The following is a 12,513-nucleotide window of genomic DNA, read 5'->3' as shown; positions in this document are numbered from 1 at the left end:
GAACATAAGTGGGACGTTTTGAATTTTATATCCAAAAAAAAAAATGTAAAAAAAAAATAAAAATTGGGCTAGGCGCCGTCTAGGCGGACAAAAATCGAATCACCGATTTTTTTTACCGATTTGGACAAAATCGCCGCGGTCCCCATCCGATCAGCGGTTAAGCGGCCGATTTTTAGAACAGGGCATCTAACTATTAAGCACTGAAAAGTTTCTATGGTTCTGTTTTTGGTTTTTATATATATGTCCCATAAACCATATTCTAACGTCTACTAAAGGAAGAAGACAACTTCAAGCCAAACAAGCTACATAAAAACTAGAACTAGAAGAGAACATTCAAGAAAAAGACTAAGAACAAAAAGCTTGTGGTCTCTCAAGAGATTCTGAAGAATGTACCTAAAGAAAGCAAGACTGTGGAAGATTGAAGGAAAGCTAAACATGTTGAAGAACCGTGAAAAAATCATTACCATTTTGCTATTTCAAAGACTCATGTTTTGGAGGAAACATTGACATGAGTCTTTCGCAAGGCCAGTTTTTTAACCCCAAAGGTTAAAAACTGTTTACAAGTATTTCATACTAAACAAGTTCTCTGGAAACAGTTACTTTGCAGAACAAAGAAATTGAAATCTTTCAAGAAACCAGAACTAGAATCATTCACGGTTACAAAATTAGCTTCATACACCATATTAGCTTCAGACACGAAGAAACGCAACACAAAACCAGAAACTAGTGAATTCTATTAGGAAATTAACAAAGCAATCAAACTTGAAAGACTTGAACTGAGCATATAATGCATGATAATTTGATGATGAAATATAACTTGTTAAAATGTAAATCCATGAATTATCGTAATATGTAGTAATCTGTACAAAATATTGTTGATCAACGAAGATTGTAACTGAGCACTAAGGATTTTTTTCTCACTTCTCAGAGACTCAAAACAAAAGAAAGATCTCACATCAAACCACTACTAAGCAAGTAAGATAATCTTCCAAGGACAATCAATAACCATCTCTTTTCGAGTTCACCATAAATTTCAAGGTTAGTAATAGCATATTTTTTGAATTAACACATAGACCACGCAAACAAACAACATATTCAAGATAGCATTAAACCACTCAACATAGAGATTCAGGTAAGCAAAAACCATGTAACAACCAACAGATTCAAGTAAGCAAAGACTACACAACAAACAACCGAATAAAGGCATAGCTCAAAGCATAAACCACACAAGGAACATATTCAAGTTAGCATATTAGACCACACAATGCATATATTCAAGTAAGTAAAAATCATGTGACAACTAACAAATTCAAGCCATCGCTTCAATCCACAGAACAACCAACGGATTCAAAGCCATAGCTTCAAAGCATAGATCATGCAACAACCAAAAGAATTCAAGTCATGAGTTCGAATCATATACTATGTACCGACCCAATACAAAAAAGTATAAATCAAAGTCAAAGCACATAGGCTTATGCAACAACCAAAATGATCAAGCCTCAAAACATAAACCATAATCCACATAATAGACCATAAACAACCAATAAAATCATCTCACATCTAATTCATAACAATACTAAACAATTACAAAGTATATTTTTCAACGATTATCGATAAATTTCATCTAAATTGTTTACCTAAGACAGGGTTGCATTTAATGTAACAAATTCTTCATTTTTATCAGATTCAGGTTTTAATTCTGATATTGTTTGTATCTTAGTATTGTTTGTATCTTAGTTGATGTTTTCACTTTCTACCCTGCACAAAGAAAGAGTTATTGTCAAATACATTCCATTAAATCAGTTGCTCACTTCAAGTATTCAAAAGCAAAAGCTTGTTAACTTATGATTTCTAACATTAGTAACTATATCAACCAATCGAATACACACATAGGAGAAGCACATGTCTTATCCTACACTAATTTCATATTCTTGCATCAAACAGTTTCTAAAAATCACCAAGAAAGTACGTAAGAGAAGCAAAATTTTTAATGATTAAGTTTATATCTAAACCGATTTACGTACCTGAAGGCTGTTATGCAGAGTCTATTTTCAATTATGGTTGTGATTTGCGCCATGATCTAAGTATGTAACAATACAAAACGAATTAAATACAAGTTTAAGGAGAAACACATACCAATCCTGAAGTCCATAGACACTTTGAAATCTCTCCTGAGTCTTCAAAAATATCTGGAAAAATAAAAAGTTGCATCAGTTCATCATTTGTAAAATATGGGTTTATGCCTTTCATGCACATACCCTGTTTAAATTTGTGATCTCAGTGTGTATGGCTTTCATTTTATAGCACACACTTAAACCAAGTAGTCACTGGTTCATGTTAAGCTTTAGTGTTTTTAAGTCGTTGCCATTGGTTTGTAAGCCGTTGGTATGTGTTTCTGTAAGCCGTTGGTATTTGTTTCTGTAAGCCGTTGGTATGTATTTTTATAGGTAACACCTGTGGGACTAGATGAAGAGCTCACAAAAATCAGACGAGTTAGTATGTGAGACCTCTGAAACTTGAAACTTAAGAGGGGCTTTTTCTATTCCCTTTACCCCTTTGTAGACCACACAAACGCTCGTTTGTATTATCCAGTGTGTGTAATAAGCTCTAAGGGATTTTGTAGTTCCCCTACCCTTTTGGGTTTGAAGCCGCAGCTGTTTTAATCTAACCAATAAAGGTAACTCCCAGTTTAACTATAGAGCTCATAGCGTGATAGTGTGTTTATCAGCTTTATCTTTGAACCGAGAACTCTGTCAAAACCATCTGTCAAAGGCTCAAAGCCATGTGTACTTTCTTTCAAATTCTAGTGTCTGTTATAAGCTTCAAGGGCTTTTGCAAATTCCCATACCCCTTTGTTTTTGAACCAAAAATCGGTTTTAAGCCCCAGGTTTTAGTCTCATCATAAAGGCAACTCTCATCGGACCACTTTAACTATAGAGTTCATAGCGTGATAGTGTGTTTATCAGCTTTATCTTTGAACCGGGAACTCTGTCAAAGCCATGTGTACTTTCATCGGACCAGTTTAAGTGTTTAACTATAGAGCTCATAGCGTGATATTGTGTTTATCAGCTTTATCTTTGAACCAAGAACTCTGTTAAACCCGTGGGTACTTGTACTCTTTTTTAATTCCCATACCCCTTATGGGTTTTAAGCCGGAGGTTAAGGCAACTCTCATCGGACCAGTTAAGCTAAAGAGCTCATAGCATGATAGTGTGTTTATCAGCTTTTATCTCTGAACCGAGAACTTTGTCAAAGCCATGGGTTTGAGATTGTCAAATGTATTTAAGCCGTAAGGTATGTTTCAAGATTCAGGACAATTGTTTCCGATCTTTTAGATCATCAAAGAGAGACAAATGTTCCCAATTTAGATTCAGACACAAGGCAACACATTGGAAACCACAGTTCAGAGAATTACCTGAAGAGATTATGTAGATTGGTGTGAAAGTATCCTCTAGAAAACTCTCTGTGATCAATGAGAGAATAATCCAGTCTCTGTCTTCTTATACGAACTTGATCTGCAACAATAAAAACAAATTTGTTTGATAAATATACAAGTCTTTGATTAACATAACGATTACAGAAATTGAAACCCTAATTCAAAGAATCAAACTGAAATCGAGTAAATCAAAACAAAAACCTAAAAAGAAAAAGCGATTATTGAGATTCTGAAACCCTAACTAGTTGATTCGATGAAGAGAAAAACAAGAGAAAGAATTTATATGCGATTTTGAAACCTAAAGATCGACTACAAAATTACTAACCCAAGAGAAGGATAAATCAACGATTTTTCAAAAGAAATCAGGATTAAACTAGATGACATTGAAGGATCGATTCGGAAACTTACAGAGCAATTTTCAAAGTCTCCGATGAAAGAAACGCAGAGAATAATGGAAAACTTCTTCTTCTTATTTGGCATAATAATGGAAATCGTTTAGGGCTTTTGATACGCGTGGCACATTCCTACCGTTATTCGCAAAAGCTAAATAACGGCTAGTTCACGTTTTAGAAAAAGAAAAGAACGTTTTAAATTTTAATTTGGGCGTCTTGTGATTAGTCAATATGGCCACGTCACAAGCGTTAATAAATTTTGTTTAAGTTGCTAAAACACCAAACTATTTTACTGAATTTATTTATTCGCTTAAATAAACAAATAAAGTCTATAAAATCTTATATTTAATGTTTGATGATTTTGATTAGCGGCACCTTTGCTAAAGTTGTAGTCTATAAAATACTGAATTTATTTGGGAATATATGTTTTTAAAATCCCCCACTTTTTAATTCCGTTGATTTAAATCTTCAACTTACTCTGAAAATTTTTAAATTTATATTAAATACCAAATTTCATTGATTTTGCCATTTTTGTCACGTTGTTAAGTCAATTGACGGAACAAACTAACGGGATTAAGTCTCTATTATCAATTTCTTTTGATTAAATTTATAAGTTCATGTATTAAACTTCACGTATCATATACTGGTTTCAGCCAAAATTAACATTTTGAGTTCTTCAAATGTTCACAGTTTATTAGCATCTTCGTTGTCCAGTTAATAACCATGTGTTTATTTTTCTAAGTTTTCTTTTTCTTGTCTTGTGTGTGTGTATGTACCAACTACCAATCATGACAGTTTAAATTTTTTTTTTTTTTTGGTAAACATGACAGTTTAAATTTTTTTTTTTTTTGGTAAACATGACAGTTTAAATCTAGGAAGCACGGAATCGGCATCCAACCTCCGCTTCCCGCTTCGGAACCGGAACCGGGTACGAAAACGTCAGGAAGCGCTCGGAAACGTGACGGAAGCGCAGTTCTAAAAAATCACACATTGGAAGCGTCTGGGAATCGGTCGATTCATATTTGGAAGCGTGGTGTTATGAACGGAAACGCAACCTCCTTTTTCTTCATGTTCAGTTGCCTTGGTTTTCTAATGGTGTGTGCGTGTGGTTCTTTGTCTCTTAGATGATAAATTATCACAAGCAAGAAGAAACATATAAGTGAGGCTTGCTTCCTTTGTCTTTGGTCACGGCGGAGCAGTCGTATAAGTGAGGTGAGTGGTCTTCGTCTGCGTTAGATTCCCGGTGTGTGTAGGCCGGCGTCTTTTGGTTGGCAAAGCTTCTCCGATGTGTTCTCCAGCAAGGGTCAAGTTTGAGTTTCGGTTCCCGGCGTTGGATCTCCGGTCGCTCGGTCTCCGGCCGAGTAGGGACTTGACGGATCTTGGCCAGGATCCGTCATGTGCGGACTCCGGTTGTCTCAGTCGGCGGCGGAACAGCTTCTTCGCTTGACCTAATTTTGGCTTGGGTTGGTTGTGGGCTTTTTCGGTTTGGGCATTTGGTCCAATCGATTTTGCTTATTGGGCCTCTTTGCAAGTTGGGTAAGGTTTCCCTTTAGCTGGGTTGGACCTCTTTAATTTCAGTTTTTAAATTTATGTAACCACTTTGTAGGGCTTAGCCCATTATGTTGTTTCCATCTATACTCACAAAAAGTCAATAAAAATGAAAACCCTTTGACAAAAAAAAAAAAGAAGAAACATATAAAATGTGCATGATTCATCTGTTACCTCCGGTGGTTTCAATTTTCAGATCTGATATTTCTTAAGTTTCCGGTGTTTTCATCGGGAAGAAGAATCTTAACAATTGTGGGCCTTACATTTTCCATTCTTTTGGGCTTTTAACATTCATATCTGATATCCCTAATATATATTCTCAGCAGCCCAATTTTGTTTATTTTTTCGTAAGCTTAAGTTTTTTTTTTTGTTACGCAAGCAAGCTTATATATTTATGATATTTATATATATATATATATATATATATATATATATTAATGCTTCCAATACGTACCCGCTTCCTATATTTTTCACAAAAATCGCTTCTGCGATTCCAAACGCTTCCGCTTCCGCGTACCCGCCTCCGATTCCATGCAGCTTAGGTTTAAATTTGCGGTAGCTCCACCGGACAATGATGGTAATGTTAATGAACCGTGTATTGATATCTTAGGTAATATTGCCCTGACACTTCTTATTGCAAACAGAGGCAGTAACTTATTGACTCGGCTTAGTCTGTAGATTCATGAGCAAACCCATAAAGGAGCATTGGCATGCATTGATGTGAATATTAAAGTATATCAGTGGTTCAGTGAAGAAGAAACTTTCTCTACTTTTCTTGAAACATATAGTAATGGAAGGAAGAAGGACATGAAAATCCAAATGGAAGCATGAGGATGCAGAGAGGGGGTCACACTGAAAAAGACAGCTTTGTACACCACACTATAAAGGACATTATTTTTTTTCTATTCCATAAGCAAATATACGTACACAAGAAATTACATGTAAACTAGAGGACAAATCTAAGACTAGAACTAAACCAAAGCCAGTACTACACCACACATCTTGGTTTGGGTTTAGCCTGTAAGTAAGTTACTTGCCTAACACGCATATTATGAGACATGAAGACAGCAAATACTTATTGTTATCCAGAACAGAACAGAACAGTGGTGTTCAGCCGAAAATCTCTTTCAGCACAGAAATCGAACACATTATTGAATTCTTCTCGTAGAATCTGCACAGGACCGGACCTGCAACCTTCCAGACAAACCCACAACTTTTAACATTATTCTTCTTGATGGCATAGTCGTAAGTGATGTTGTAAAGTGCAAGGGCCTTTGGGTAGAGTTCTTCCAGACTTCTCTTGCTTTCTTTAAACCCTGCAGCACCGTAGAACTCCTGTTACAGAGAGAAGAAACCGTTCAACCAATGATTTGTTTATAAAGCATTAGAATCAACAAAAAACCGGTGGTTCATGAAGGCTATTGGCTAAATGTTTGCTCTTAGAATTAACTAAATTGAAGAGCTTACCTTCTTGTATTTCTGGATTACTTCATCACAGGAATCATCATCAGAGTGCATCGCTTGACACATCTCCTTTCTGTAATCCTTGTGCCAGCTTTTACATTTCTCCATGTCAAACTCAGAGACCGGCTCATCTTCAAAACACTGGAGTTTACTGATTTCTGAAAGGTAACCCAGAGCTAAGCCGTTAAAACATATACAACGTGATGAGTTCTTGTGTACTTTGATAATCAATAGTAACAAGAAGATCCGTACCGGATGGTGTGGGGTCCTCTGCATTATGAGAATCCACAGTGTCAAAGATTAAACCAAGAATAGAAATGGACTTGAATATTTTATTCCTCTCCATATAATGTGGAAAAACATCGGCCTTTACGTCGAACGGGAGATTGACCTCAGTCCCCGTTTTTGGTGCATCAATAGCATCTTAGTATATATCAGTCAACTTTAGCATTTTCTTCTTCATTTCAGCTTTTTCCTTAACACTCTCATCTCCTAAGGTGAGGAAGCGGTCCATTATTCCTAGCCAGCTATCTGCAGCCTGTCCTATAACATTGCTGTGAATCCAAAAAACAAGGCATGTTTAACCCAAAGGACTATGTGACCGTGAAAGTAACCCAAGAATTAAATAACATACCTGGGACTAAATCCTGTCTTTAAGAACATGTTGAAAAGCTCTTCTTCCAACTGTTCGGGTGAAAGTTCACTTGGCTTTCTACCAGTGTAAATTTTACTAGGTGGAGAAGAACTCACCCACGGTTCACTTGGCTTGTAGTGCTCGAGTAGCTAAACAGAGTAAGTTGCAGTTCATAAGTAAGGTCTCAGCAATGAAATTTTACTATAACTGTGATGGACGTAGCAGTGTACCTTGGGATTTCTGGATATGAAATACATATCGCCATCAAAATCACCACCTGCAATTTCGTCGCCCAAAGATCTTGGACCTTTTTGAGGGAAGAACACAGCATACTTGGAATTTCCGACATACTGTTCCAAGGTTTTAACATATGTAGCCTGTAGAATATGTATGTCTCCAAAATGTAGTCCAGGATTCCTGTAAACTAGCACATCCCCTGAGATTTGGCCAGACTCGCTGCAAAACCACGAAAAAGAAAGTAGTGAGGAAATGAACAGCTAACTCACAACTCCAACGAAGCAAGTCACGGTTTGTTTATGTTTCCATCTACACCTATAATAAAATAAAAAGAAGAAGGATTTGGTAGCATACAGGATGACACAGACTTCATCTTCCTTTAGCTCTCCGGTGGGATCCACTGTCCCCATGAGATAGTATGATTCGTCAATAGGAAGTCTTCCTGCTTTGAGATCATCTTTCTTTATCTTTAAGAGAAGAGATAGATGATGCTTCAAATATGGCTCATCAAGGGGGATACCAGCCATGATCATTTGTAAAGCGTTCTTATCGTCCATATTCCGTAACGAAGTGCAGCTGCAGAAAACAAATAAACTTAAGAAAAGAGCCATCATGTGACTTCTCATGCTTCCTATGATATTAAAGACTTTAGGAAAACATCTTATGTTAGTTCACTCAGTTTCGGAGCTCGAAAATTGCAAAACAACTCCAAAGCTTTAGAGTTATAACCATACCTTTACCCGCTGCGCGTATTTTGAAGAATACGGTATTCTTCTTTTCCAACGTGTTGAGCAATATATCCAAAAAAAAATCATTTGGCACTCCTCCATAGCTCAGCAGCGCGACCAAATTCTTCGATAGCTTCGCTCTTTTTGGTGGATTACTGGAAGATGGAAACAACCAAAGATCATCAAATAAGAACCTCGAGTGAGAAGTTCAGCTTGAAGATAACATAAATCCAAGAGACATATACCTTGTAGTGACTACCTCCAGGGAGTTAAAAGTGCTAAAATTTGACAAATTTTTATCTTTATACACCTTGATCATAGAAGGTCGAACCTGGACGGTCCGTGGAGGAAGCTGCCAAATTGGGATGGGAGCAAATTTAGGAATAGCTCAAAAGTCTGGTTCTGTGACATGAAAGAGAGTCTACTTACGTTCTTGTTTAATAGAAAAATTCCCTTAACAGCAGAGCCATCATTAAACATCCGAATTTGGATCAGCAGAGGCTGTTGGAAACAAACAAAAAAAGTGTCAGTACTTGTGGTAAGCGATTGTCAATTACAGAATCGAGCTTAAACGTGGCCTGTAAAGTACATACCGGCTCTTGGCCACAGGTTTTTCCCTGTGATTCAAAACAAATCAGAAACAAACATAATAAGGAAACAAGAGTGAACTAATCAACCATTAAATTGTCATGGAATAGAACAAAGACCTGAATAATGTCACTTTTGATGTTTTTCCCTTTAAAAATATTTACTGGACACATCCGAGCAAGGTCCTCAGAGATGTATCCAGTTCCATCTGAGTGTATACGAGGTTTCCCATTCTTATCAAGAACATCATTATTACTTTGATCCTGCAATTGTCAGAGAGGGAAAGAAGTCAAAGCCCATATAGTGAATACAGTTCCTGAAGAACACATGAATTTAAAGAGGTACATGGCAGTGTATATCATCGATTTGCTTGACGGTAATCCCAGTCATGTCAACTTCAAGCTTTTTTGTCTTTGACAGAATTAAAGAAAACCTGAAACATCAACAGAAGAGAGGTGACCCTGATTACAAAGGAAAACATCTCTAAAACAGTAAGAAATCTTCAGGATGCCTCCACTAGAGATTTAAAAGAAACTAGAGTACCGTGCCATATAGTTGGCCGGAGAAGGCAATGTATGCACATGCATAAAATGCATCCGAGCTTCATGAATAGACATCCCGGCAAGGATATAGGGATTTTCCATATCACTAGACGCTGTAGAGTCCATGCGTATAAAGTAACATTTCACTTGCTTTGTAGAATTTCTCTTCTTTTTCTCTGCTTTCCCTCCATCTTTGAAGACTATTTAAAAGAGGTTAACAAGGTACTATGTGCTAAAGTATGACAATATCTGCTAGACATGGCCTTAGCACCTTAACAAGGAAAAGTGTTGTATTTGCAATAACATAAATGATAATCAAGAGAAAAGGAAAAAGACCCACCAAAAATTTGATAACGACGTAAACCAACCATGATACCATTCTTAGCAATCTCTTTGTGTTTAGAGTAAGGGTCGTTACAGTAGGTTGACTCCTTTGGTAATTGATCGAATTTGACGGTTAAAACATTATCATCACCCAAAACCTTGTGCAGGTGTGTTCCAGTGTTCTCCAGAAGATAACCCTGTGAACACAGTCAATCAATAAGTAACAAAGAACCTATGCAACACGGGAAAATGCAAACATGAATGATAGTGGTTGGAGAGCCCGGTTGAACCTTAAATCTGTAACTACCATCGGGAGTAACATGACATTGATAGTAATGAGTCTTCCCGCTATCCGATTCAAGCGACTGGGGAAAAGAAGCATGTAAGAAGAAGCAATTAGTACAACCTCGACACTCTAATTCCTCCGAAATTGCAGTGCAGCAAGCAGTTCAACAGACCATGATATATATAGCAACCAATATAGAACATAACAGAGAAGTGCCATACGATTCTTTGCTCGTTTTGGCCCAACTTGAACCACACTGCACTTTCATATGCAACCATTGGCAAATCCTTCCATTGTCTGATCTCATCACCAGATATAACCTCCCCCAGGGATTTCCTGTAACAAAAACGATCACTTTCCAAAGAAATAGATATAAAACTGATGGCAAAAGATCGAAAAAACCGCCAGCCTAAACATACCCTCCGAGATAGGTAAGCAACAGAAACGCCTTCTTAAATTCAAGTTCACCCAAAGCTACTAGCGGAGGAATGTGATTAGTTCTTCCAGTTTCATCTCTTCTCAAGAACTTAGGAGACGGATCTTCACCATCAAGAGACACCTCTTTTTTCCCAGGAGTTGTAGGAGACTGAAGCGGAGACTCACCGGAACTCAGCCGTGGAGAGCCATCAACAGTGGCCGCATTGTTAACGAAATACATGATTATCCCATCGAGAGTCTTCACATACTCCATATTGAGAACTTTCCTGAGTGTTTCCAAAGCCAATTCCTCAGAAATCGAAGAAAGTTTCCGTCTTGTCTCCACTTTTATCGGAGGATGATGATTGTGTTTCCCGTAGATTTTCTCCAACATGGTTTCAACACTACCCAGAAGAACGATTTCTGACCGCGAAAAAACTTCATCGCCGCCGGTAGTGGTCATCATCTTTTTCCCCAAATCGGAATCAGTTTTCTATTTAGGGTTCTCGTACAAATAAATACCCAGTGACTGAGAAGAGAAACTGTTCTCAAGTTTTCAAATTTCTTTGTTGATGCGACGTTGTTGATCTGACGATACACTGACCCAAAAAAAAAAATCGTAGCTTTTTCTTCTGTGAATCGATTTTAAGGATTTGACTTGACGAAGATTTTATACAGTCCACAAATAGCCGTTTATTCCTTTTTTAAATTTACCAAAATACCCTAGCACGACCCACCAGAATTACAAAATTTCTCCCCGCCGCTGCAAACGCCCAAGTAAGAAAATCGCGTTTTTTGCTGTTGCCATCGCAAAATCGCGATCAAAATTTTGTTTTCTTCTTTGTTTCCAAGGTTTTAAATTCTCAATATTTTTTTTTTTTTTTGTCTAAATGATTCATTGATGGGATACATTTGAGTTATACATCACGGCAAGGACATAGATCCTTCTGAAAACAAAGCCGGCGGGTACAAATAAATCCCCAGAGACTAAAGGTCCCAAAGGACGGACATAAAAGAGAGAAAAAACCTTAAAGAAAAGGGACAATGGCATAAAACAAAAGCTCAAAAGCAATTCACAACTGAAACTCTACACCAAAAGAAGACTACCATCCGAAGGAAGAACCCACCAAACGAAACCTTCACCATCTCACACCACTAGAATCCAGAAGGGAGGATAACAGTGAGGCAGAGATAAAAGCTAATAATGCCAACCCTAATCTTGAATCTAAGGCTTCACTCCTCAACCAAATTAAAACACAACCAAACCTAGAAGATACACGCGTCCAACCAACAGAGCAATTAACCAAAGGCAAAAACACAACCTGAAGATAAATGACGGAGGCCGTTGCCACAGATGCAGCCGGAGCACGCAACATACCATCACCAACTCCCAATCCAACGAGAACAGAGCCAATGAAAACAGATCAGAGAATTTCCACCCAAACGGAGAATCTAAAACTCTACCCCCAAAACGGAAGAAAGCATCCGAGCAGCAACAAACCTTGACTGAGCCACATGAGAGCAGAACCAACGAAGAACACCATAGATCTGCAAATTAACTCCTCATATCCGACGCCAAGCCACCGTAATGGGCCTAATGGACTTCGATATGTATCTCATAGAAGATTTAGTCTTATCTCATGTACAAGGGAAAACCCTTAGATCCTATATGTATAAATACTCACAACAAATGAATAAACACAACCAACCTTTTACCTATTATTTCATGGTATCAGAGCTATTAAATTCTGTGACCTAATTTTTTTTAAATAAGCCGCCGCCGTCGTTGTTCTTCACAACCACCGCCACCGCAATCATCTCTTTCGCTTCTATCTCTTCTACACATCATTCTCTATGTCAGAAATCGCCACCGTACCAAAACCAAACCCAAATCCATATCAACTTCATGCTTCTGAT

At 37.5% G+C, this 12,513-nt stretch overlaps 1 protein-coding gene and 1 long non-coding RNA gene across 2 annotated transcripts; both read right to left on the bottom strand.

Annotated features, from left to right (window-relative positions):
* Nucleotides 1–3,929, bottom strand: LOC110230039. Its single transcript, XR_002333288.1, has 3 exons — nucleotides 3,845–3,929; nucleotides 3,416–3,515; nucleotides 1–2,189 (listed from the first exon to the last, which is right to left on the bottom strand). It is a non-coding gene; the product is annotated as an uncharacterized LOC110230039 (long non-coding RNA).
* Nucleotides 3,930–6,258: 2,329 nt separating this feature from the next.
* Nucleotides 6,259–11,396, bottom strand: LOC9322081 (probable RNA-dependent RNA polymerase 4). Its single transcript, XM_021031773.1, is given in 18 exon segments — nucleotides 6,259–6,711; nucleotides 6,844–6,998; nucleotides 7,093–7,394; nucleotides 7,475–7,623; nucleotides 7,705–7,930; nucleotides 8,066–8,268; nucleotides 8,271–8,287; nucleotides 8,446–8,594; nucleotides 8,685–8,791; nucleotides 8,869–8,940; nucleotides 9,033–9,056; nucleotides 9,147–9,290; nucleotides 9,373–9,460; nucleotides 9,571–9,769; nucleotides 9,910–10,090; nucleotides 10,184–10,258; nucleotides 10,401–10,515; nucleotides 10,599–11,396. Coding segments are annotated over 18 exon segments (2,895 nt in total). The 5' UTR covers nucleotides 11,063–11,396; the 3' UTR covers nucleotides 6,259–6,486.
* Nucleotides 11,397–12,513: the final 1,117 nt, after the last annotated feature.

Source organism: Arabidopsis lyrata (genome assembly GCF_000004255.2).
Source record: "Arabidopsis lyrata subsp. lyrata unplaced genomic scaffold ARALYscaffold_3, whole genome shotgun sequence".
Classification (NCBI taxonomy): domain Eukaryota; kingdom Viridiplantae; phylum Streptophyta; class Magnoliopsida; order Brassicales; family Brassicaceae; genus Arabidopsis; species Arabidopsis lyrata.
The sequence above is the reverse complement of the archived record's forward strand: the minus strand, read 5'-3'. Positions and strand labels throughout refer to the sequence as shown.